The 23,811-nt window shown below is 31.6% G+C and overlaps 6 protein-coding genes across 9 annotated transcripts; all 6 read left to right on the top strand.

Annotated features, from left to right (window-relative positions):
- Nucleotides 1-22,792, top strand: LOC117205771. Of its 3 annotated transcripts, XM_033444494.1 has the most exons (12): nucleotides 1-14; nucleotides 110-294; nucleotides 389-1,506; nucleotides 11,282-11,817; nucleotides 11,876-12,654; nucleotides 12,822-13,212; nucleotides 13,304-13,517; nucleotides 13,593-13,766; nucleotides 13,882-13,996; nucleotides 14,092-14,276; nucleotides 14,371-14,637; nucleotides 22,664-22,792. In XM_033444494.1, the coding sequence occupies exons 6-11, from the start codon at nucleotides 12,845-12,847 to the stop codon at nucleotides 14,614-14,616; spliced, it is 1,302 nt and encodes a 433-aa protein (XP_033300385.1). In that variant the 5' UTR covers nucleotides 1-14; nucleotides 110-294; nucleotides 389-1,506; nucleotides 11,282-11,817; nucleotides 11,876-12,654; nucleotides 12,822-12,844; the 3' UTR covers nucleotides 14,617-14,637; nucleotides 22,664-22,792. The 3 variants fall into 3 exon arrangements, with proteins under 3 accessions (XP_033300385.1, XP_033300384.1, XP_033300386.1); XM_033444493.1 differs by lacking the exon at nucleotides 22,664-22,792 and having other exon boundaries at nucleotides 14,371-15,279; XM_033444495.1 differs by lacking the exons at nucleotides 1-14; nucleotides 110-294; nucleotides 389-1,506; ... (1 more) ...; nucleotides 11,876-12,654; nucleotides 22,664-22,792 and having other exon boundaries at nucleotides 12,661-13,212; nucleotides 14,371-15,279.
- On the top strand, nucleotides 2,382-5,415 carry LOC117205769. 2 transcript variants are annotated; one of them, XM_033444492.1, is made up of 6 exons: nucleotides 2,382-3,499; nucleotides 3,577-3,790; nucleotides 3,866-4,051; nucleotides 4,150-4,264; nucleotides 4,362-4,549; nucleotides 4,636-5,415. In XM_033444492.1, the coding sequence occupies exons 1-6, from the start codon at nucleotides 3,126-3,128 to the stop codon at nucleotides 4,867-4,869; spliced, it is 1,311 nt and encodes a 436-aa protein (XP_033300383.1). In that variant the 5' UTR covers nucleotides 2,382-3,125; the 3' UTR covers nucleotides 4,870-5,415. The 2 variants fall into 2 exon arrangements, with proteins under 2 accessions (XP_033300383.1, XP_033300382.1); XM_033444491.1 differs by having other exon boundaries at nucleotides 2,383-3,499; nucleotides 3,571-3,790.
- LOC117205780 (oxysterol-binding protein-related protein 11-like) lies at nucleotides 5,571-6,612 on the top strand. Its single transcript, XM_033444505.1, has 2 exons — nucleotides 5,571-5,909; nucleotides 6,014-6,612. The coding sequence occupies exons 1-2, from the start codon at nucleotides 5,675-5,677 to the stop codon at nucleotides 6,364-6,366; spliced, it is 588 nt and encodes a 195-aa protein (XP_033300396.1). The 5' UTR covers nucleotides 5,571-5,674; the 3' UTR covers nucleotides 6,367-6,612.
- Nucleotides 6,978-10,612, top strand: LOC117205775. The gene is made up of 7 exons (XM_033444500.1): nucleotides 6,978-7,328; nucleotides 7,387-8,715; nucleotides 8,807-9,020; nucleotides 9,096-9,269; nucleotides 9,385-9,499; nucleotides 9,606-9,790; nucleotides 9,876-10,612. The coding sequence occupies exons 2-7, from the start codon at nucleotides 8,351-8,353 to the stop codon at nucleotides 10,107-10,109; spliced, it is 1,287 nt and encodes a 428-aa protein (XP_033300391.1). The 5' UTR covers nucleotides 6,978-7,328; nucleotides 7,387-8,350; the 3' UTR covers nucleotides 10,110-10,612.
- Nucleotides 15,364-19,290, top strand: LOC117205772. Its single transcript, XM_033444497.1, has 8 exons — nucleotides 15,364-15,869; nucleotides 15,928-16,706; nucleotides 16,837-17,227; nucleotides 17,319-17,532; nucleotides 17,608-17,781; nucleotides 17,897-18,011; nucleotides 18,107-18,291; nucleotides 18,386-19,290. Exons 3-8 carry the CDS (start codon nucleotides 16,860-16,862, stop codon nucleotides 18,629-18,631), a joined length of 1,302 nt encoding a protein of 433 aa, XP_033300388.1. The 5' UTR covers nucleotides 15,364-15,869; nucleotides 15,928-16,706; nucleotides 16,837-16,859; the 3' UTR covers nucleotides 18,632-19,290.
- Nucleotides 19,762-22,783, top strand: LOC117205776. The gene is made up of 7 exons (XM_033444501.1): nucleotides 19,762-19,880; nucleotides 19,939-21,235; nucleotides 21,327-21,540; nucleotides 21,616-21,789; nucleotides 21,905-22,019; nucleotides 22,126-22,310; nucleotides 22,396-22,783. Exons 2-7 carry the CDS (start codon nucleotides 20,871-20,873, stop codon nucleotides 22,627-22,629), a joined length of 1,287 nt encoding a protein of 428 aa, XP_033300392.1. The 5' UTR covers nucleotides 19,762-19,880; nucleotides 19,939-20,870; the 3' UTR covers nucleotides 22,630-22,783.
- Nucleotides 22,793-23,811: the final 1,019 nt, after the last annotated feature.

Here is a 23,811-nt window from a genome sequence, read left to right as displayed (position 1 = left end):
ATGCGCTGAAACATGTACGTAATATGGTTGATAACATTTGATAAGAATTAAACTAACTTTGTATAAACTCGTATAAAACAAAAATAACATTTTTCTTTCTTTTTTAAAGCTGAATTTTTGGAAGATCCACATATTGGGCAACTGGCATTAGCACTGCGTGGTGATGGCAATTATTATCGTGGATGCATTATTACTGTACAGAAAGAAAGAGTGGAACTTCTGTTCGATGATCTTGGTTGTAGAGAATATATAGATAGGAAGAAAATTAAGATCTATCCTGAATATTTGAGGAAGGTGGGTTATAATTTAATATATGTTTGATAATATATTTTAAAAGTATTTATATCTATTTAATCTATTTAATCTGTTAATCCAATTTTTACAATAGCTTGGACATTGTATATCAAAAATCTTTCTACAAGATGTTCCTAAAAATATCCCCCCGATACAATCAATAATTAAAATTCTGGAGAACCTAGTGGAAAATAAAGTCCCTCTGATATGTACGTATGATGGTATACCAAGCACTGAAGGTGTATACCTGAAATATCCTGATGGAGAAAGCGTTAATAATATGATATGTAAATGTATCGAGCCGTATCGTGTGATACCTTCTGAGTAAATAGAAAAATTAATCTAAGAATTAGTTGCTCCAGATAGCTGTATTAAAACAAAAATTATTGAGCGTGAACTTGTATCTGTGTGTCGTCTATAATGTGTAATTACCATTGGTTAAAGCCAAATTAATTGGTGAATGTTTAATATCAGATCGGGGGCAAAAAAAAGGAACAAAAAAAAACATGCATCTCATTATGCAAAAGGAGAACATATTAGTTATAATGTTTGAAGCTAAAATTGAGATATTTTTAGTTAAAATAGTTAAAACATGATTTGTTTCTTGAAGGTATTTTAACATTTGTAGAAGACATTCCACTCTTTGATATTATTGTATCTTCTCAAATAGTATGTAAGATCAGTACTTTTTGGACACTTTTTTTATATTTACTTTTGTCAGTATTATATTTTATTTCGGTGAATCTCTATATTCAACATACTTTCTGCAAGACATGTATTTTGTGTACAATTTATAATAAATATGAAGTGAAAGCAAAGAGTACGTCCAATGCAGTTAATTCTATACTGAAAGATAAATTTGTCGACTGCGGCTGTAATCTTTTCACTAATAAAAATTATAAAAAGTTTATAATTTTATAATAGGCACCTTTTTGTGTGTTCAGTACCTAATTTGATCGAAGTTATAGCTAATTTGATGATTTATCATACTAATCTAGCTCACAATCAGCTTAATAACCTACTTGATGTGTCTGTTCAGATGACAAATCGCTGCAAGCAACTGTCCGATTTAAATGATAGGGGGCATTCAAGCAACAGAAATAATAAATGATGCATGTTCAGATAAGACACCCTTACGGGGGTCTACTACGTAAGAATACTAATGCCATGAAAGGATGGCATATTTATGACAGCGTTTATGCATCAATACAGGTGATATATATACCAACATAATAATTATTATTAATAAGGCCTTCATTATTAAAATGTAAATGTTTCAGTATAAGAAATACATTTATAACATTCTGTAAAGAAACGTTTTTTTCAAATTTATAATCAATGTTGAAGTAAAAGGAAAAGTTCAAAACTGCAATTCCCTCGAAGAATAAATGTTAAGGACACGAAATTAGGTGAAGGTGCACAGGCAAGTGTTTTAACGTGTTTAGAGAACGGACTCCGTCAGTTTCATTATTGTATGGCCCTGGTAAAGATCATACATTTGCATATTCATAGCTTAAAAATTTAGATGAATGTAATTAATAGAAAGTCCCGCGAGAACTATGTCTGTTGCATCAATTTCGGAACGTTTAACTGAAGCTGCAGGTGGTAAGATTTGTATGACGGAAAACAGTGCGTCAGTCGATACAGCCTTTACGGGGGAAATATGTATAATATTAGAAAATATTAAAAAAAAAAAAAAAAGAACGAAAGCAATTGGTAAATCTTGCGGATTTCATTTAACAAAATCAAAGTAGGATCGTTATCCGTGGCTAAGCTGTATCGAAACCGGGTATCTTGACGATCATGCTGGACTTAGGTAAGAACAAGAAAAACAACGGAATAATCCGTTTTATTTTATATGTTAAATGTTACAGTTGGTGATTGTTTAATTATTATCGATGGAAAGGATTTAATAGGACTAAAAATAATACAAATGACGGCTTTAATCCACCATTATGAAGGATGTGATTTAAAATAATTTATCTGGAGATACATTAACGAAGGAGTAAAAGAATTTGCGTAGCAGTGAAAGCGACCATTGCCAGAAGTGGCCTGTAAACTTGCAGACGCTTTGCGATATTTTAGAAAAATAACTACTACATCCATTTAAACCCGGGTTCTAGAATGCCCATTTTGTCTGGAAAGCTCAATGCCACCAATTCCTCAGTGTGTTCATGGTGATATCATTTGTATTGGATGTAGATCGAAAACACGTCAAATCGGACGTTAATTCGTCAAACACGAGAAAACGTCTGCTCCGATACTATATGATAATCTGTGATTTATGTATTATCCAATAACACAAATAGTTATTAACTAATGCCAGTAAACGTTAATTTAATTGAAGTTTATGGTATTAAAAAACGTGCGATTTATATCTTCGAATTGTATGTTTTATGTATTGAAAATAAATACGAAACTTGAGAGTGATCACATTTATTCTTGATTAATAATTTTGACATTGAATCGATAAATTTCTTAAATAAACTTTGTTCATTGCCACGGCCGCGCTGCTGTATAGTTAAATTAGTCGCGGTAGCCTTTACCTTACTGTAGTACAAGGTATTTACGCTAGAGTGAGCCACAGACCTATGCTGGTTCACAATTTTCATATACTGGTCATGCATGTTTTTCAGATTCATAAGTAGGTGATAATATTTTGATGTTTTTTTTTCGATTCTTTCGCAAATTTTCAAAATAGGTTCGGAATAATTTAACTTAAAATTGATAAATACGAGAATATTCCAAGATTTTATGCTAAAATTCGATTATCACAAAGAGCTTGTGAGAAATATACAAATTTCAAATACGAAGATATAATAAGTGTAAAAATGACATCGATTGATTCCAGCAAAATAGCTGATGTTGAAGTTAAAAATGAGAATGATATATCAACATCAGAAGTAATGCAGACAAATAATGATCGAAATCTAAATATCTCAACTGTTGCAAAAGTTGATGAGGAAACTGTGGTTTCTTCAGAAATATCCACTAGCAATAAAGCATTATACTCTTTCTGCAAAGAAAAAAGTATAGTGAATGCTCTAACTGTTGGAGAAGTGGGTACTCTCGAAATTCAGACAGAAATAAAGAATAATGCATATGGTATTACATTATTACCTAATAGAGCAGAACTTGACTATGAAAAATTAGTAATCGATTTGCCTAGAATGTGCTCGCAAATGGCAAAATGTTCAACTCATAGGTAAATAATAGCAATATGCCGTACATTATTTCAACAAATTAAACGTTAATATAGTTTTTAAAATTATTAAGTTTTAGACCAAATGTAGGAGATTTAATATGTGGTCGAAGAGCTGATGGAGATTGGCTTAGGGGATATGTTGTATCTAACCAACCATCCATAAGAATGGCTATGATAGAGGAAGCTAAAATAGTGCCAATTAATAAGATTGCTACATGCGATAAACTCTTTTCAGATATTAATGCTTTTGGTGCAATTTGTGAAGTGACTAATGCTAAACATAAATTTGAAGTAAGATTTATAATAACTAATATGCTGTTAAATATAATGTATGTTACTTCTTAATTTCTCAATTATAACTACTAGGAAGGTGACATGTGTGAATTTGAAGTAACAGGCCAAACACATAATAAGGAACAAGGCGGATTTGAAATATTAATTCTTAAAAAAGAGATGAATGTCTATCTGAAGATAGAAGCTACCGTAAAGCCTTGGATACCAATGCCTGAACAAATAGGGTTACAGTATGCTGAATTGAAAAATGAATCTGAGGTACGATCCTTGATTTTAATTTAGATAAAAGTATTTATTATTTTACTATTATTTTATTTATTTTACCATTGCTTTTGTACAAAGTATCATTTTTTCAGGTATGCCTTACTTCTTATCGAAGTCATATACATCTATTTGTTCGTCCCTTAGATACTGCAGGTTTGGAACACTATAACCATGTTATGCAAAATGTTGCAAAATGTGCTCAAACATGTACGTAAAATAGTTGATAGGATTTAGTAAAAATTAAACTAACTTTGTATAAACTTGTATAAAATAAAAATACCATTTTGTTTTTTCTTTCCTATAGCTTCATTTTTAAAAGAACTGCCAGTTGTGGGGCAAATGGTAATAGCTCAGTTTGCTGACGAAAATTATTATCGTGCAGTTGTTATTAAGATACAAGATGATAAAATTACAGTTTTGTATGTTGATTTTGGTAATACAGAAGTTACAAATATAAAGAAACTTAAGATTTTATCTGATAATTTGAAGGAGGTGGGTTATAATTTAATATATGTATGATAATATAGTTTAAAGGTATTTGTATCTATTTAATCTGTTAATCTAATTTTTAAAAAAAGCTCCGTTCTTGTACAACAAAAGTCGTACTAAAAGATGTTCCTAAAAATGTCCGTGTGACGAAAGAAGTGAATGATTATCTAGCTCAAATAGTAGGAACAAAAGTTCCTCTGTTATGTACATTTGAAGGTATGCCTTCCAAAGATGGTGTTTATCTGAAATTTCGTGATGGAAAAAGCATTAATAAAATGATAAGTAAATTACTCGAGCCGATATCTAAGAAAGCTGCTGAATGAATAGAAAAATGAATCTCAGTATTAGTTGCTCCCGATAGTTGCATTAAAATAAAAATTATTGGCCGTATGCTCGAAATTGTAATGTATAATGTGGAATTACTATTGGACAAAGCCAAATTAATTGAAGATGGTTTAATATCAGCTCGGGAAAAAAAGTGCCTTGTTTTGCGAAAGCAGAACATCTTAATTCTAATACTTGAAGCTAGAATTGAGATATTTTTAGTTAAAATAGTTAAAACATGATTTGTTATTTGAAAGTATTTTAATATTCGTAGAAGACATTCCACACTTTGATATTATTGTATCTTCTGTTATTTAGCAATTCAAAAATTTGATATCTTAAATTAGAAATTGCAATATGTCAGTCAATTACTATGTAAGATCAGTACTTTTGAACACTTTTTTTATATTTGCTTTTGTCAATATTATGTTTTATTTCCGTGAATCTCTATATTCAGCATACTTTTTGCGAGACTTGTATTTTGTGTACAATTTATAATAAATATGAAGTGAAAATAAAGAGTACGCCCAGTGCAGTTAATTCTATACTGAAAGATAAATCTGTCGACTGTGGTAATCTTTTCACTAATAAAAAGTATGAACTTTTTATAATTTTATAATGGGCATTTTTTGCGTGTTCAGTACCTAATTTAAGTGAAATTATAGCTGATTTGACGATTTATCATTCTAACCTATCTCGCAATCAGCTGACTAACCTCCTTGATGTGTCTGTTCAGATGACAGATCGCTGTAAGCAACTGTTCAGTTTAAATAATACGAGGCTTCCAAACAATAGGAGTAATAAATGATGAATGTTCAAATAAGACACCCTTACGAGGGTCTATTACATAAATATACTAATGCCATGAAAGGATGGCAATATCGTTGGTTTATACTTAGACCAGAGACTGGAGAATTGCACTATTTTTTAAGCGAATCTGAACGAAATCAACGACCACGATGCTCGATATATTTAGCTGGTGCAGTGATTGCGCCGAGTGATGAAGATTCTAATACCTTCACCGTTAATTCTGCTACAGGTATTTAGAGCTTGTCATGTAATATAACGCCTCACCCTTTACAAGCTCGTGTAATATAGTAACCAAAGTATAACACTTATGATAACTTTTATGCATCAATATAGGTGATATGATAAAATTAAGAGCCACAGACGCCCGAGCTCGTCAAGAGTGGGTTGACAAACTGCGAGCTGTTACAGAAATGTATACTAGAGCAATAGCTAGTAGTCATCCTCCTTTACCTCCAAGAGAACATTCTGCCAATACCAACAGAAATCCAGTTGCCAAACTGGAAGTTTTAGACGCATTTGCTAATTGTCAAGAGCAATTAAGAAAAGTAGAAAAGCATAATCTTGCATTAGCCCAAACCATTGAGAACTCAAGTTTAAATTTAGATCCCGATTTGTTAGTACTTAAAGCAACTGCACATACTACTTTACATATATTAAATCAATGCCTCAATATATTATATCAGTAACTTATTAGAAATTTTGTTATCATTCATCAAAAACATGAAAGAATTATTTTATCAATTATTATCAAAATGTATCAAGTGCACTCCATTTAATTTGGGTAGGTTATATTTTTGATTTGTTATTGACGATCCAGTTGTGTGATCTTCCAAGTCAGCGACATGTGAAATATTGCTTTCTTATTAATTGCTAGATAAAAACGAATAATTACCACATTTCTAATATTTTTCAATATAAGGTCTTGCTATGGTGCGGCATTGTTTCAAACCTTTAAATCTATATATATAGATACTAATCGGATTGATATAGAATTAAACAAATGTTTGTAATTATTGTACGTAGACATATGAATAAAAAAATATACTCACATATATAATAATTAATTATTATTAACAAGGCCTTCGTTATTAAAACGTAAATGTTTCAGTATAAGAAATACATTTATAACATTCTGTAAAAAAAGGTTTTTTTCAAATTTATAATCATATCAATGTTGAAGTAAAAGGAAAAGTTCACAACTGCAATTCCCTCGAAGAATAAATGTTAAGGACACGAAATTAGGTGAAGGTGCACAGGCAAGTGTTTTAACGTGTTTAGAGAACGGAATCCGTCAGTTTCATTATTGTATGGCCCTGGTAAAGATCATACATTTGCATATTCATAGCTTAAAAATTTAGATAAATGTAATTAATAGAAAGTCCCGCGAGAACTATGTCTGTTGCATCAATTTCGGAACGTTTAACTGAAGCTGCAGGTGGTAAGATTTGTATGACGGAAAACAGTGCGTCAGTCGATACAGCCTTTACGGGGGAAATATGTATAATATTAGAAAATATTAAAAAAAAAAAAAAAGAACGAAAGCAATTGGTAAATCTTGCGGATTTCATTTAACAAAGTCAAAGTAGGATCGTTATCCGTGGCTAAGCTGTATCGAAACCGGGTATCTTGACGATCATGCTGGACTTAGGTAAGAACAAGAAAAACAACGGAATAATCTGTTTTATTTTATATGTTAAATGTTACAGTTGGTGATTGTTTAATTATTATCGATGGAAAGGATTTAATAGGACTAAAAATAATACAAATGACGGCTTTAATCCACCATTATGAAGGATGTGATTTAAAATAATTTATCTGGAGATACATTAACGAAGGAGTAAAAGAATTTGCGTAGCAGTGAAAGGACCATTGCCAGAAGTGGCCTGTAAACTTGCAGACGCTTTGCGATATTTTAGAAAATTAATTATTAAATTCATCTAGACCCGAGTTCTAGAATGCTCAGTTTTTCAGGAAATCTCACTGCCACCAAGTCCTTGGTTTGTTCATGGTCATATCGTTTGTGTTGGATGTAGATTGAAAACACGTCAAGTCGGACATCAAATCATCAAACACGAGAATACGTCTGCTAGGATTTTACATGATTGTTTATGATCTATTCATTATCCAATAACACGAATAGTTATTAACTAATGCCAGTAAACATTAATTTCATTGAAGTTTATGGTATTAAGAAACGTGCGATTTATATCTTCGAAATGTGTGTCTTATGAATCAAAATGGACTACGAAATTTGAGAGCGATCACAGTTATTATTGACTAATAATTCCTACGTTTAATCAATAAACTTGTTAAATAAAGTTTGTTCATTTCCTCGGCCAGGCTGCTGTATAGTTAAATTAGCCGTAGTACAAGGTATTGTAGTACAAGGTATTTACGCTAGAGTGAGCCACAGGTCTATACTGTTTCAAAATGTGAATATAGTGATGATGTTCCAACCTATGTTATCCATTTTCGGATTCGTAAGTAACCGAAAACTGTTTTATGTTCTTTTTGGATCCTTTTGCTAATTTTCAGAATGGGTTTGGAATAATTTAATCTAAAATTGAGTAATACAAGTATATTCCAAGATTTTGTGTTAAAATTCGGTTATCTCGAAAAGCTCGTGAGAAATATACAAATTTCAAATACGAGGATATAATAAGTGTAAAAATGACATCGGTTGATTCCAGCAAAGTAGCTGATGTTGAAGTTAAAAATGAGAATGATGTATCAACATCGGAATTAATGCAGACAAATAATGATCAAAATCCAAATACCTCAACTATTGCAAAAGATGATGAGGAAACTGTGCTTCCTTCAGATTTATTCGCTTACGATCCAGCGAATTATTCTTTCTGCAAACAAAATAGTATAGTTAATACTCTAACTGTTGGAGAAGTGGGTACTCTCGAAATTGTTTCAGAAATAAGGGAGGGTGTATATGGTATTACATTGTGGCCTGAGAGAGATTATGATGACTTTTTCGAGCAAATGAGTTCAGTAATCCCGGAAACTACTGTATGGAAGAATCGTAGGTAAATAATAGCAATATCCCATACATTATTTAAACAAATTAATTAAACAAATTAAATGTTAATATATTTTGCAAAAATTATTAATTTTTAGACCAAACATAGGAGATTTTGTATTTGGTCTAAACTTTGATACACGTTGGATTAGGGGATATGTTGTATGTGTGATACCATACTTAAAAATGGCTATGGTAGACCAAGCTAAAATAGTGTTTGTTCTTCAGCTTGCTACATGCAAACCACCGCTTTTAGATATGCCTGCATTAGGTGGATTATGTGAATTAACTGATGCTACACATAAACTGAAGGTAAGATGTACAGTATCTAATATGCTGTTAAGTATATTGTATGTTACTTCTTAATTTCTCAACTATAACTTGTAGGAAGGTGAAGCGCTTGAATTTAAAGTAACAGGCCAAACAGATAATGAAGAACAAGACGGATTTGAAATATTGATTCTTAATGGAGATTATGAGTTAAAAGCTACTGTAAAGCCTTATATTCCAACGGTGGAGCAAGTGGGAATACTATGTGGTGATGTGACTAATGGACGTGAGGTATGATTTTTGATTTTAATTTAGATAAAAATAGTTATTATTTTACTATTACTTTATTTACTTTGCTATTGCTTTTCGTCAAAGTATCATTTCTTTATTACAACCATTTTTACAGGTATGCATTACTGGTTATCGAAATCATATACATCTATTTGTTCGTCCCTTAGATGCTCTAGGTGTGGCACGCTATAACTTTATTATGGAAACTGTTGGAAAATGCGCTGAAACATGTACGTAATATGGTTGATAACATTTTATAAGAATTAAACTTAAACACAAAGTTTTGTATAAACTCGTATAAAATAAAAAAGAACTATTTTTCTTTCTTTTCTAAAGCTCCATTTTTAAAAGATCCAAAAGTTGGTCAAACGGTATTAGCAATGAACACTGATGGAAAATACTGTCGTGCACGTATTCTTGAAGTACATGAAGTTGGAGTGGAAGTTATCTACCGTGATCTTGGTCGTAGAGAGTATGTAGATCCGGAGAAACTTAAGGTTCATCCTGATAGTTTGGAAGAGGTCGGTTATAATTTAATATATATTTGATAATATATTTTAAAAGTATTTATATTTATTTAATCTATTAATCTAATTTTTAAAATAGATTGGATATTTTATGTCAAAACTAAAACTACAAGGTGTTTATCCAGATATCCCACCACTACAAGACATAATTGATCTTCTGGACAACCTAGTGGATAATAAAGTTCCTCTGATATGTACATATGATGGTATACCTTCCATAGATGGTGTATATCTGAAATTTCGTGACGGAAAAACCCTTAATGATATGATATGTAAATGTATCGAGACGAATTGTGAGATAACTTCTGAGTAAATAGAAAAATTAATCTCAGAATTAGTTGCTCCAGATAGCTGTATTAAAACAAAAATTATTGAGCGTGAACTTGTATCTGTGTGTCGTCTATAAAGTGTAATTACCATTGGTTAAAGCCAAATTAATTGGTGAATGTTTAATATCACATCGGGGGCAAAAAAAAGGAACAAAAAAAAAACATGCATCTCATTATGCAAAAGGAGAACATATTAGTTATAATGTTTGAAGCTAAAATTGAGATATTTTTAGTTAAAATAGTTAAAACATAATTTGTTTCTTGAAAGTATTTTAACATTTGTATAAGACATTCCACTCTTTGATATTATTGTATCTTCTCAAATAGTATGTAAGATCAGTACTTTTTGAACACTTTTTTTATATTTACTTTTGTCAGTACTATATTTTATTTCGGTGAATCTCTATATTCAACATACTTCCTGCGAGACTTGTATTTTGTGTACAATTTATAATAAATATGAAGCGAAAGCAAAGAGTACGTCCAATGCAGTTAATTCTATACTGAAAGATAAATCTGTCGACTGTGGTAATCTTTTCAGTAATAAAAATTATGAACTTTTCGTAATTTTATAATAGGCATTTTTTGTGTGTTCAGTACCTAATTTAATTGAAGTTATAGCTGATTGGATGATTTACCATCAAAACGTATCTCACAATCAGCTTACTAAGCTACTTGATGTGTCTATTCAGATGACAGATCGCTGTAAGCAACTGTAACACCTCACCATTTACAAGCTCGTGTAATATAGTAACTAAAGTATAATACTTACGATAGCGTTTATGCATCAATACAGGTGATATATACAGGGTGGTTGGGAACTGGTGATACAAGCGGAAAGGGGGTGATTCTACGCGAAAAAAGAAGTCGAAAATATAGAATAAAAATTTTTCGTTTGGGGCTTTGTTTTCGAGGAAATCGACTTTGAATTTTCGCTGGGTACGCGTGCACTATATCACGTCTCGTTATAACGGATCTCACTGTAGATCGTTGCTCGATGGAAAAATTAAAAAAAAAAATTTTCATTCTATATTTCCGACTTCTTTTTTCGCGTAGAATCACCCCCTTTCCGCTTGTACCACCAGTTACCAACCAGCCTGTATAATAATTAATTATTATTAACAAGGCCTTCGTTATTAAAACGTAAATGTTTCAGTATAAGAAATACACTTATAACATTCTGTAAAAAAACGTTTTTTTCAAATTTATAATCAATGTTGAAGTAAAAGGAAAAGTTCAAAACTGCAATTCCCTCGAAGAATAAATGTTAAGGACACGAAATTAGGTGAAGGTGCACAGGCAAGTGTTTTAACGTGTTTAGAGAACGGACTCCGTCAGTTTCATTATTGTATGGCCCTGATAAAGATCATACATTTGCATATTCATAGCTTAAAAATTTAGATGAATGTAATTAATAGAAAGTCCCGCGAGAACTATGTCTGTTGCATCAATTCCGGAACGTTTAACTGAAGCTGCAGGTGGTAAGATTTGTATGACGGAAAACAGTGCGTCAGTCGATACAGCCTTTACGGGGGAAATATGTATAATATTAGAAAATATTAAAAAAAAAAAAAAAAGAACGAAAGCAATTGGTAAATCTTGCGGATTTCATTTAACAAAATCAAAGTAGGATCGTTATCCGTGGCTAAGCTGTATCGAAACCGGGTATCTTGACGATCATGCTGGACTTAGGTAAGAACAAGAAAAACAACGGAATAATCCGTTTTATTTTATATGTTAAATGTTACAGTTGGTGATTGTTTAATTATTATCGATGGAAAGGATTTAATAGGACTAAAAATAATACAAATGACGGCTTTAATCCACCATTATGAAGGATGTGATTTAAAATAATTTATCTGGAGATACATTAACGAAGGAGTAAAAGAATTTGCGTAGCAGTGAAAGGACCATTGCCAGAAGTGGCCTGTAAACTTGCAGACGCTTTGCGATATTTTAGAAAATTAATTATTAAATTCATCTAGACCCGAGTTCTAGAATGCTCAGTTTTTCAGGAAATCTCACTGCCACCAAGTCCTTGGTTTGTTCATGGTCATATCGTTTGTGTTGGATGTAGATTGAAAACACGTCAAGTCGGACATCAAATCATCAAACACGAGAATACGTCTGCTAGGATTTTACATGATTGTTTATGATCTATTCATTATCCAATAACACGAATAGTTATTAACTAATTCCAGTAAACATTAATTTCATTGAAGTTTATGGTACTAAGAAACGTGCGATTTATATCTTCGAAATGTGTGTCTTATGAATCAAAATGGAATACGAAATTTGAGAGCGATCACAGTTATTATTGACTAATAATTCCTACGTTTAATCAATAAACTTGTTAAATAAAGTTTGTTCATTTCCTCGGCCAGGCTGCTGTATAGTTAAATTAGCCGTAGTAGCTTTTACCTTATTGTAGTACAAGGTATTTACGCTAGAGTGAGCCACAGGTCTATACTGTTTCAAAATGTGAATATAGTGATGATGTTCCAACCTATGTTATCCATTTTCGGATACGTAAGTAACAGAAAACTGTTTTATGTTCTTTTTGGATCCTTTTGCTAATTTTCTGAATGGGTTTGGAATAATTTAATCTAAAATTGAGTAATACAAGTATATTCCAAGATTTTGTGTTAAAATTCGGTTATCTCAAGAAGCTCGTGAGAAATATACAAATTTCACAGGCGCGGATATAATACGTGTAAAAATGGAATCAGGCGATTCGGGCGAAATAGTTCAAGTTCATGACGACGCGAATTTAATAACACACATAGTACTTCCGACGAATTGTGATGAAGATTCAGATACCTCAACTGCTGCAAGTGTTATTGAGAAAGCTGTGGTTTCTTCAGATTTATTCGCCTACGATCCTGCAAAATATTCTTTCTGCAAAGAAAAAAGTATCGTTAATACTCTAAATGTTGGAGGAACGGGTACGTTCCGCTTTGTGACAGAAATAAAGGAGGGTGTATATGGTATTGATATATGGCCTGAAGGTACAGATGCTGATTATGAGAGTTTCGTTGTTGAAACAGAATCATCGCTCCCGGAACGTACTCAATGGTCAAATCATAGGTAAATAATAGTAATATCCTATACATTATTCAAACAAGTTAATTAAACAAATTAAACGTTAATACACTTTGCAAAAATTATTAATTTTTAGACCAAATATAGGAGATTTTGTATTTGGTCAATTGTTGGATACTACTTGGGTTAGGGGATATGTTACATGTGTGCTACCATACTTAACACTGGCTATGATCGACGAAACTAAATTAGTGCGAGTTAGTCACCTTGCTACGTGCGAACCACCCCTTTCAGATATGTATGCATATACTGGAGTATGTGAATTAACTGATACTACATATAAATTGCAGGTAAGATGTACGGAATCTAATATGCTGTTAAATATAATGTATGTTAATTCTTAATTTCTCAACTACATCTTGTAGGAATATAAGGAATATCAATTTAGAGTAATAGGCCGAACAGATGATGAGAAACCAGACGAATTTGAAATATTAATTCTTAAAGGAGATTCTGAGTTAAAAGCTACTATAAAGCCTTGGATTCCAATGCCGGAACAATTGGGTATACCGTGTACTGATGTGGATCATGGAACCACGGTATGATTTTTGGTTTTAATTTAAATAAAGATAGTTATTATTTTACTATTATTTTATTTATTTTACTATTGCTTTTGGTCAAAGTATCATTTCTTTATTAAAACTATTTTTTCAGGTATGCCTTACTTCTTATCAAAGTCATATAATTATGTTCGTTCGTCCCTTAAATACTCTAGGTTTGGCACGCCATAACTTTATTATGGAAACTGTTGCAAAATGCGCTGAAATATGTACGTAATATGGTTGATAACATTTGATAAGAATTAAACTAACTTTGTATAAACTCGTATAAAACAAAAATAACATTTTTCTTTCTTTTTTAAAGCTGAATTTTTGGAACATCCACGTATTGGGCAAATGGCATTAGCACTGAGTCGTGATGGCAATTATTATCGTGGAAGCATTATTACTGTAAGGAAGGAACAAGTGGAACTTATTCTCTATGATCTTGGTTCTAGAGAATATGTAGATAGGAAGAAACTTAAGATCTATCCTAAGTTTTTGAAGCAGGTGGGTTATAATTTAATATATGTTTGATAATATATTTTAAAAGTATTTATATCTATTTAATCTATTTAATCTGTTAATCCAATTTTTACAATAGCTTGGACATTGTATATCAACAATCTTTCTACGAGGTATGCCTAAATATATCCCTCCGTTGAACCCAATAATTAAACTTTTGGACAACCTAGTGGAAAATAAAGTCCCTCTGATATGTACATATGATGGTGTACCATGCACTGAAGGTGTAGTCCTGAAATATCCTGATGGAGAAAGCGTTAATAATATGATACATAAATGTATCGAGCAGTGTTTTGTGAAACCTTCTTCTAAACAGAAAAATTAATCTAAGAATTAGTTGCTCCAGATAGCTGTATTAAAACAAAAATTATTGAGCGTGAACTTGTATCTGTGTGTCGTCTATAATGTGTAATTACCATTGGTTAAAGCCAAATTAATTGGTGAATGTTTCATATCAGATCGGGGGCAAAAAAAAGATACAAAAAAAAACATGCATCTCATTATACAAAAGGAGAACATATTAGCTATAATGTTTGAAGCTAAAATTGAGATATTTTTAGTTAAAATAGTTAAAACATGATTTGTTTCTTGAAAGTACTTTAACATTTGTAGAAGACATTCCACTCTATGATATTATTGTATCTTCTCAAATAGTATGTAAGATCAGTACTTTTTGAACACTTTTTTTATATTTACTTTTGTCAGTACTATATTTTATTTCGGTAAATCTCTATATTCAACATACTTCCTGCGAGACTTGTATTTTGTGTACAATTTATAATAAATATGAAGCGAAAGCAAGGAGTACGTCCAATGCAGTTAATTCTATACTGAAAGATAAATTTGTCGACTGCGGAAATCTTTTCAGTAATAAAAATTATGAACTTTTAAATCTATATATATAGATACTAATCGGATTGATATAGAATTAAACAAATGTTTGTGATTATTGTACGTAGACATATGAATAAAAAAATATAGTCACATATATAATAATTAATTATTATTAACAAGGCCTTCGTTATTAAAACGTAAGTGTTTCAGTATAAGAAATACACTTATAACATTCTGTAAAAAAACGTTTTTTTCAAATTTATAATCAATGTTGAAGTAAAAGGAAAAGTTCAAAACTGCAATTCCCTCGAAGAATAAATGTTAAGGACACGAAATTAGGTGAAGGTGCACAGGCAAGTGTTTTAACGTGTTTAGAGAACGGACTCCGTCAGTTTCATTATTGTATGGCCCTGGCAAAGATCATACATTTGCATATTCATAGCTTAAAAATTTAGATGAATGTAATTAATAGAAAGTCCCGCGAGAACTATGTCTGTTGCATCAATTTCGGAACGTTTAACTGAAGCTGCAGGTGGTAAGATTTGTATGACGGAAAACAGTGCGTCAGTCGATACAGCCTTTACGGGGGAAATATGTATAATATTAGAAAATATTAAGAAAAAAAAAAAAAACGAAAGCAATTGGTAAATCTTGCGGATTTCATTTAACAAAATCAAAGTAGGATCGTTATCCGTGGCTAAGCTGTATCGAAACCGGGTATCTTGACGATCATGCTGGACTTAGGTAAGAACAAGAAAAACAACGGAATAATCTGTTTTATTTTATATGTTAAATGTTACAGTTGGTGATTGTTTAATTATTATCGATGGAAAGGATTTAATAGGACTAAAAATAATACAAATGACGGCTTTAATCCACCATTATGAAGGATGTGATTTAAAATAATTTATCTGGAGATACATTAACGAAGGAGTAAAAGAATTTGCGTAGCAGTGAAAGGACCATTGCCAGAAGTGGCCTGTAAACTTGCGGACGCTTTGCGATATTTTAGAAAATTAATTATTAAATTCATCTAGACCCGAGTTCTAGAATGCTCAGTTTTTCAGGAAATCTCACTGCCACCAAGTCCTTGGTTTGTTCATGGTCATATCGTTTGTGTTGGATGTAGATTGAAAACACGTCAAGTCGGACATCAAATCATCAAACACGAGAATACGTCTGCTAGGATTTTACATGATTGTTTATGATCTATTCGTTATCCAATAACACGAATAGTTATTAACTAATGCCAGTAAACATTAATTTCATTGAAGTTTATGGTATTAAGAAACGTGCGATTTATATCTTCGAAATGTGTGTCTTATGAATCAAAATGGAATACGAAATTTGAGAGCGATCACAGTTATTATTGACTAATAATTCCTACGTTTAATCAATAAACTTGTTAAATAAAGTTTGTTCATTTCCTCGGCCAGGCTGCTGTATAGTTAAATTAGCCGTAGTAGCTTTTACCTTATTGTAGTACAAGGTATTTACGCTAGAGTGAGCCACAGGTCTATACTGTTTCAAAATGTGAATATAGTGATGATGTTCCAACCTATGTTATCCATTTTCGGATACGTAAGTAACAGAAAAATGTTTGGGTTTGGAATAATTTAATCTAAAATTGAGTAATACAAGTATATTCCAAGATTTTGTGTTAAAATTCGGTTATCTCAAGAAGCTCGTGAGAAATATACAAATTTCACAGGCGCGGATATAATACGTGTAAAAATGGAATCAGGCGATTCGGGCGAAATAGTTCAAGTTCATGACGACGCGAATTTAATAACACACATAGTACTTCCGACGAATTGTGATGAAGATTCAGATACCTCAACTGCTGCAAGTGTTATTGAGAAAGCTGTGGTTTCTTCAGATTTATTCGCCTACGATCCTGCAAAATATTCTTTCTGCAAAGAAAAAAGTATCGTTAATACTCTAAATGTTGGAGGAACGGGTACGTTCCGCTTTGTGACAGAAATAAAGGAGGGTGTATATGGTATTGATATATGGCCTGAAGGTACAGATGCTGATTATGAGAGTTTCGTGGTTGAAACAGAATCATCGCTCCCGGAACTTACTCAATGGTCAAATCATAGGTAAATAATAGTAATATCCTATACATTATTTAAACAAGTTAATTAAACAAATTAAACGTTAATACACTTTGCAAAAATTATTAATTTTTAGACCAAATATAGGAGATTTTGTATTTGGTCAATTGGTGGATACCACTTGGGTTAGGGGATATGTTACATGTGTGCTACCATACTTAACACTGGCTATGATCGACGAAACTAAATTAGTGCGAGTTAGTCACCTTGCTACGTGCGAACCACCCCTTTCAGATATGTATGCATATACTGGAGTATGTGAATTAACTGATACTACATATAAATTGCAGGTAAGATGTACGGAATCTAATATGCTGTTAAATATAATGTATGTTAATTCTTAATTTCTCAACTACATCTTGTAGGAATATAAGGAATATCAATTTAGAGTAATAGGCCGAACAGATGATGAGAAACCAGACGAATTTGAAATATTAATTCTTAAAGGAGATTCTGAGTTAAAAGCTACTATAAAGCCTTGGATTCCAATGCCGGAACAATTGGGTATACCGTGTACTGATGTGGATCATGGTACCACGGTATGATTTTTGGTTTTAATTTAAATAAAGATAGTTATTATTTTACTATTATTTTATTTATTTTACTATTGCTTTTGGTCAAAGTATCATTTCTTTATTAAAACTATTTTTTCAGGTATGCCTTACTTCTTATCAAAGTCATATAATTATGTTCGTTCGTCCCTTAAATACTCTAGGTTTGGCACGCCATAACTTTATTATGGAAACTGTTGCAAAATGCGCTGAAACATGTACGTAATATGGTTGATAACATTTGATAAGAATTAAACTAACTTTGTATAAACTCGTATAAAACAAAAATAACATTTTTCTTTCTTTTCTAAAGCTGAATTTTTGGAACATCCACGTATTGGGCAAATGGCATTAGCACTGAGTCGTGATGGCAATTATTATCGTGGAAGCATTATTACTGTAAGGAAGGAACAAGTGGAACTTATTCTCTATGATCTTGGTTCTAGAGAATATGTAGATAGGAAGAAACTTAAGATCTATCCTAAGTTTTTGAGGCAGGTGGGTTATAATTTAATATATGTTTGATAATATATTTTAAAAGTATTTATATCTATTTAATCTATTTAATCTGTTAATCCAATTTTTACAATAGCTTGGACATTGTATATCAACAATCTTTCTACGAGGTATGCCTAAATATATCCCCCCGTTGAAATCAATAATTAAACTTCTGGACAACCTAGTGGAAAATAAAGTCCCTCTGATATGTACATATGATGGTGTACCATGCACTGAAGGTGTAGTCCTGAAATATCCTGATGGAGAAAGCGTTAATAATATGATACATAAATGTATCGAGCAGTGTCTTGTGAAACCTTCTTCTAAACAGAAAAATTAATCTAAGAATTAGTTGCTCCAGATAGCTGTATTAAAACAAAAATTATTGAGCGTGAACTTGTATCTGTGTGTCGTCTATAATGTGTAATTACCATTGGTTAAAGCCAAATTAATTGGTGAATGTTTCATATCAGATCGGGGGCAAAAAAAAGATACAAAAAAAAACATGCATCTCATTATACAAAAGGAGAACATATTAGCTATAATGTTTGAAGCTAAAATTGAGATATTTTTAGTTAAAATAGTTAAAACATGATTTGTTTCTTGAAAGTACTTTAACATTTGTAGAAGACATTCCACTCTATGATATTATTGTATCTTCTCAAATAGTATGTAAGATCAGTACTTTTTGAACACTTTTTTTATATTTACTTTTGTCAGTACTATATTTTATTTCGGTAAATCTCTATATTCAACATACTTCCTGCGAGACTTGTATTTTGTGTACAATTTATAATAAATATGAAGCGAAAGCAAGGAGTACGTCCAATGCAGTTCTATACTGAAAGATAAATTTGTCGACTGCGGAAATCTTTTCAGTAATAAAAATTATGAACTTTTAAATCTATATATATAGATACTAATCGGATTGATATAGAATTAAACAAATGTTTGTGATTATTGTACGTAGACATATGAATAAAAAAATATAGTCACATATATAATAATTAATTATTATTAACAAGGCCTTCGTTATTAAAACGTAAATGTTTCAGTATAAGAAATACACTTATAACATTCTGTAAAAAAACGTTTTTTTCAAATTTATAATCAATGTTGAAGTAAAAGGAAAAGTTCAAAACTGCAATTCCCTCGAAGAATAAATGTTAAGGACACGAAATTAGGTGAAGGTGCACAGGCAAGTGTTTTAACGTGTTTAGAGAACGGACTCCGTCAGTTTCATTATTGTATGGCCCTGGTAAAGATCATACATTTGCATATTCATAGCTTAAAAATTTAGATGAATGTAATTAATAGAAAGTCCCGCGAGAACTATGTCTGTTGCATCAATTTCGGAACGTTTAACTGAAGCTGCAGGTGGTAAGATTTGTATGACGGAAAACAGTGCGTCAGTCGATACAGCCTTTACGGGGGAAATATGTATAATATTAGAAAATATTAAGAAAAAAAAAAAAAACGAAAGCAATTGGTAAATCTTGCGGATTTCATTTAACAAAATCAAAGTAGGATCGTTATCCGTGGCTAAGCTGTATCGAAACCGGGTATCTTGACGATCATGCTGGACTTAGGTAAGAACAAGAAAAACAACGGAATAATCTGTTTTATTTTATATGTTAAATGTTACAGTTGGTGATTGTTTAATTATTATCGATGGAAAGGATTTAATAGGACTAAAAATAATACAAATGACGGCTTTAATCCACCATTATGAAGGATGTGATTTAAAATAATTTATCTGGAGATACATTAACGAAGGAGTAAAAGAATTTGCGTAGCAGTGAAAGAACCATTGCTAGAAGTGGCCTGTAAACTTGCAGACGCTTTGCGATATTTTAGAAAATTGATTATTAAATTCATCTAGACCCGAGTTCTAGAATGCTCAGTTTTTCAGGAAATCTCACTGCCACCAAGTCCTTGGTTTGTTCATGGTCATATCGTTTGTGTTGGATGTAGATTGAAAACACGTCAAGTCGGACATCAAATCATCAAACACGAGAATACGTCTGCTAGGATTTTACATGATTGTTTATGATCTATTCATTATCCAATAACACGAATAGTTATTAACTAATGCCAGTAAACATTAATTTAATTGAAGTTTATGGTATTAAGAAACGTGCGATTTATATTTTCGAAATGTGTGTCTTATGAATCAAAATGGAATACGAAATTTGAGAGCGATCACAGTTATTATTGACTAATAATTCCTACGTTTAATCAATAAACTTGTTAAATAAAGTTTGTTCATTTCCTCGGCCAGGCTGCTGTATAGTTAAATTAGCCGTAGTAGCTTTTACCTTATTGTAGTACAAGGTATTTACGCTAGAGTGAGCCACAGGTCTATACTGTTTCAAAATGTGAATATAGTGATGATGTTCCAACCTATGTTATCCATTTTCGGATACGTAAGTAACAGAAAAATGTTTGGGTTTGGAATAATTTAATCTAAAATTGAGTAATACAAGTATATTCCAAGATTTTGTGTTAAAATTCGGTTATCTCGAAAAGCTCGTGAGAAATATACAAATTTCAAATACGAGGATATAATAAGTGTAAAAATGACATCGGTTGATTCCAGCAAAGTAGCTGATGTTGAAGTTAAAAATGAGAATGATGTATCAACATCGGAATTAATGCAGACAAATAATGATCAAAATCCAAATACCTCAACTATTGCAAAAGATGATGAGGAAACTGTGCTTCCTTCAGATTTATTCGCTTACGATCCAGCGAATTATTCTTTCTGCAAACAAAATAGTATAGTTAATACTCTAACTGTTGGAGAAGTGGGTACTCTCGAAATTGTTTCTGAAATAAGGGAGGGTGTATATGGTATTACATTGTGGCCTGAGAGAGATTATGATGACTTTTTCGAGCAAATGTGTTCAGTAATCCCGGAAACTACTGAATGGGAGAATCGTAGGTAAATAATAGCAATATCCCATACATTATTTAAACAAATTAATTAAACAAATTAAATGTTAATATATTTTGCAAAAATTATTAATTTTTAGACCAAACATAGGAGATTTTGTATTTGGTCTAACCTTTGATACACGTTGGATTAGGGGATATGTTGTATGTGTGATACCATACTTAAAAATGGCTATGGTAGACCAAGCTAAAATAGAGTTTGTTCTTCAGCTTGCTACATGCAACCCACCGCTTTTAGATATGCCTGCGTTAGGTGGATTATGTGAATTAACTGATGCTACACATAAACTGAAGGTAAGATGTACAGTATCTAATATGCTGTTAAGTATATTGTATGTTACTTCTTAATTTCTCAACTATAACTTGTAGGAAGGTGAAGCGCTTGAATTTAAAGTAACAGGCCAAACAGATAATGAAGAACAAGACGGATTTGAAATATTGATTCTTAATGGAGATTATGAGTTAAAAGCTACGGTAAAGCCTTATATTCCAACGGTGGAGCAAGTGGGAATACTATGTGGTGATGTGACTAATGGACGTGAGGTATGATTTTTGATTTTAATTTAGATAAAAATAGTTATTATTTTACTATTACTTTATTTACTTTGCTATTGCTTTTCGTCAAAGTATCATTTCTTTATTACAACCATTTTTACAGGTATGCATTACTGGTTATCGAAATCATATACATCTATTTGTTCGTCCCTTAGATGCTCTAGGTGTGGCACGCTATAACTTTATTATGGAAACTGTTGGAAAATGCGCTGAAACATGTACGTAATATGGTTGATAACATTTTATAAGAATTAAACTTAAACACAAAGTTTTGTATAAACTCGTATAAAATAAAAAAGAACTATTTTTCTTTCTTTTCTAAAGCTCCATTTTTAAAAGATCCAAAAGTTGGTCAAACGGTATTAGCAATGAACACTGATGGAAAATACTGTCGTGCACGTATTCTTGAAGTACATGAAGTTGGAGTGGAAGTTATCTACCGTGATCTTGGTCGTAGAGAGTATGTAGATCCGGAGAAACTTAAGGTTCATCCTGATAGTTTGGAAGAGGTCGGTTATAATTTAATATATATTTGATAATATATTTTAAAAGTATTTATATCTATTTAATCTATTAATCTAATTTTTAAAATAGATTGGATATTTTATGTCAAAACTAAAACTACAAGGTGTTTATCCAAATATCCCACCACTACAAGACATAATTGATCTTCTGGACAACCTAGTGGATAATAAAGTTCCTCTGATATGTACATATGATGGTATACCTTCCGTAGATGGTGTATATCTGAAATTTCGTGACGGAAAAACCCTTAATGATATGATATGTAAATGTATCGAGACGAATTGTCAGATAACTTCTGAGTAAATAGAAAAATTAATCTAAGAATTAGTTGCTCCAGATAGCTGTATTAAAACAAAAATTATTGAGCGTGAACTTGTATCTGTGTGTCGTCTATAATGTGTAATTACCATTGGTTAAAGGCAAATTAATTGGTGAATGTTTAATATCAGATCGGGGGCAAAAAAAAGGCACAAAAAAAAAAACATGCATCCCATTATGCAAAAGGAGAACATATTAGTTATAATGTTTGAAGCTAAAATTGTGATATTTTTAGTTAAAATAGTTAAAACATGATTTGTTTCTTGAAAGTATTTTAACATTTGTATAAGACATTCCACTCTTTGATATTATTGTATCTTCTCAAATAGTATGTAAGATCAGTACTTTTTGAACACTTTTTTTATATTTACTTTTGTCAGTACTATATTTTATTTCGGTGAATCTCTATATTCAACATACTTCCTGCGAGACTTGTATTTTGTGTACAATTTATAATAAATATGAAGCGAAAGCAAAGAGTACGTCCAATGCAGTTAATTCTATACTGAAAGATAAATTTGTCGACTGCGGAAATCTTTTCAGTAATAAAAATTATGAACTTTTCATAATTTTATAATAGGCATTTTTTGTGTGTTCAGTACCTAATTTAATTGAAGTTATAGCTGATTGGATGATTTATCATCAAAACGTATCTCACAATCAGCTTACTAAGCTACTTGATGTGTCTGTTCAGATGACAGATCGCTGTAAGCAACTGTAACACCTCACCATTTACAAGCTCGTGTAATATAGTAACTAAAGTATAATACTTACGATAGCGTTTATGCATCAATACAGGTGATATATACAGGGTGGTTGGGAACTGGTGATACAAGCGGAAAGGGGGTGATTCTACGCGAAAAAAGAAGTCGAAAATATAGAATAAAAATTTTTCGTTTGGGGCTTTGTTTTCGAGGAAATCGACTTTGAATTTTCGCTGGGTACGCGTGCACTATATCACGTCTCGTTATAACGGATCTCACTGTAGATCGTTGCTCGATGGAAAAATTAAAAAAAAAAATTTTCATTCTATATTTTCGACTTCTTTTTTCGCGTAGAATCACCCCCTTTCCGCTTGTACCACCAGTTACCAACCAGCCTGTATAATAATTAATTATTATTAACAAGGCCTTCGTTATTAAAACGTAAATGTTTCAGTATAAGAAA

This window comes from Bombus bifarius, unplaced genomic scaffold, assembly GCF_011952205.1.
Source record: "Bombus bifarius isolate JDL3187 unplaced genomic scaffold, Bbif_JDL3187 scf7180000007992, whole genome shotgun sequence".
Classification (NCBI taxonomy): domain Eukaryota; kingdom Metazoa; phylum Arthropoda; class Insecta; order Hymenoptera; family Apidae; genus Bombus; species Bombus bifarius.
This window is presented reverse-complemented; position numbering and strand designations above follow the sequence as displayed.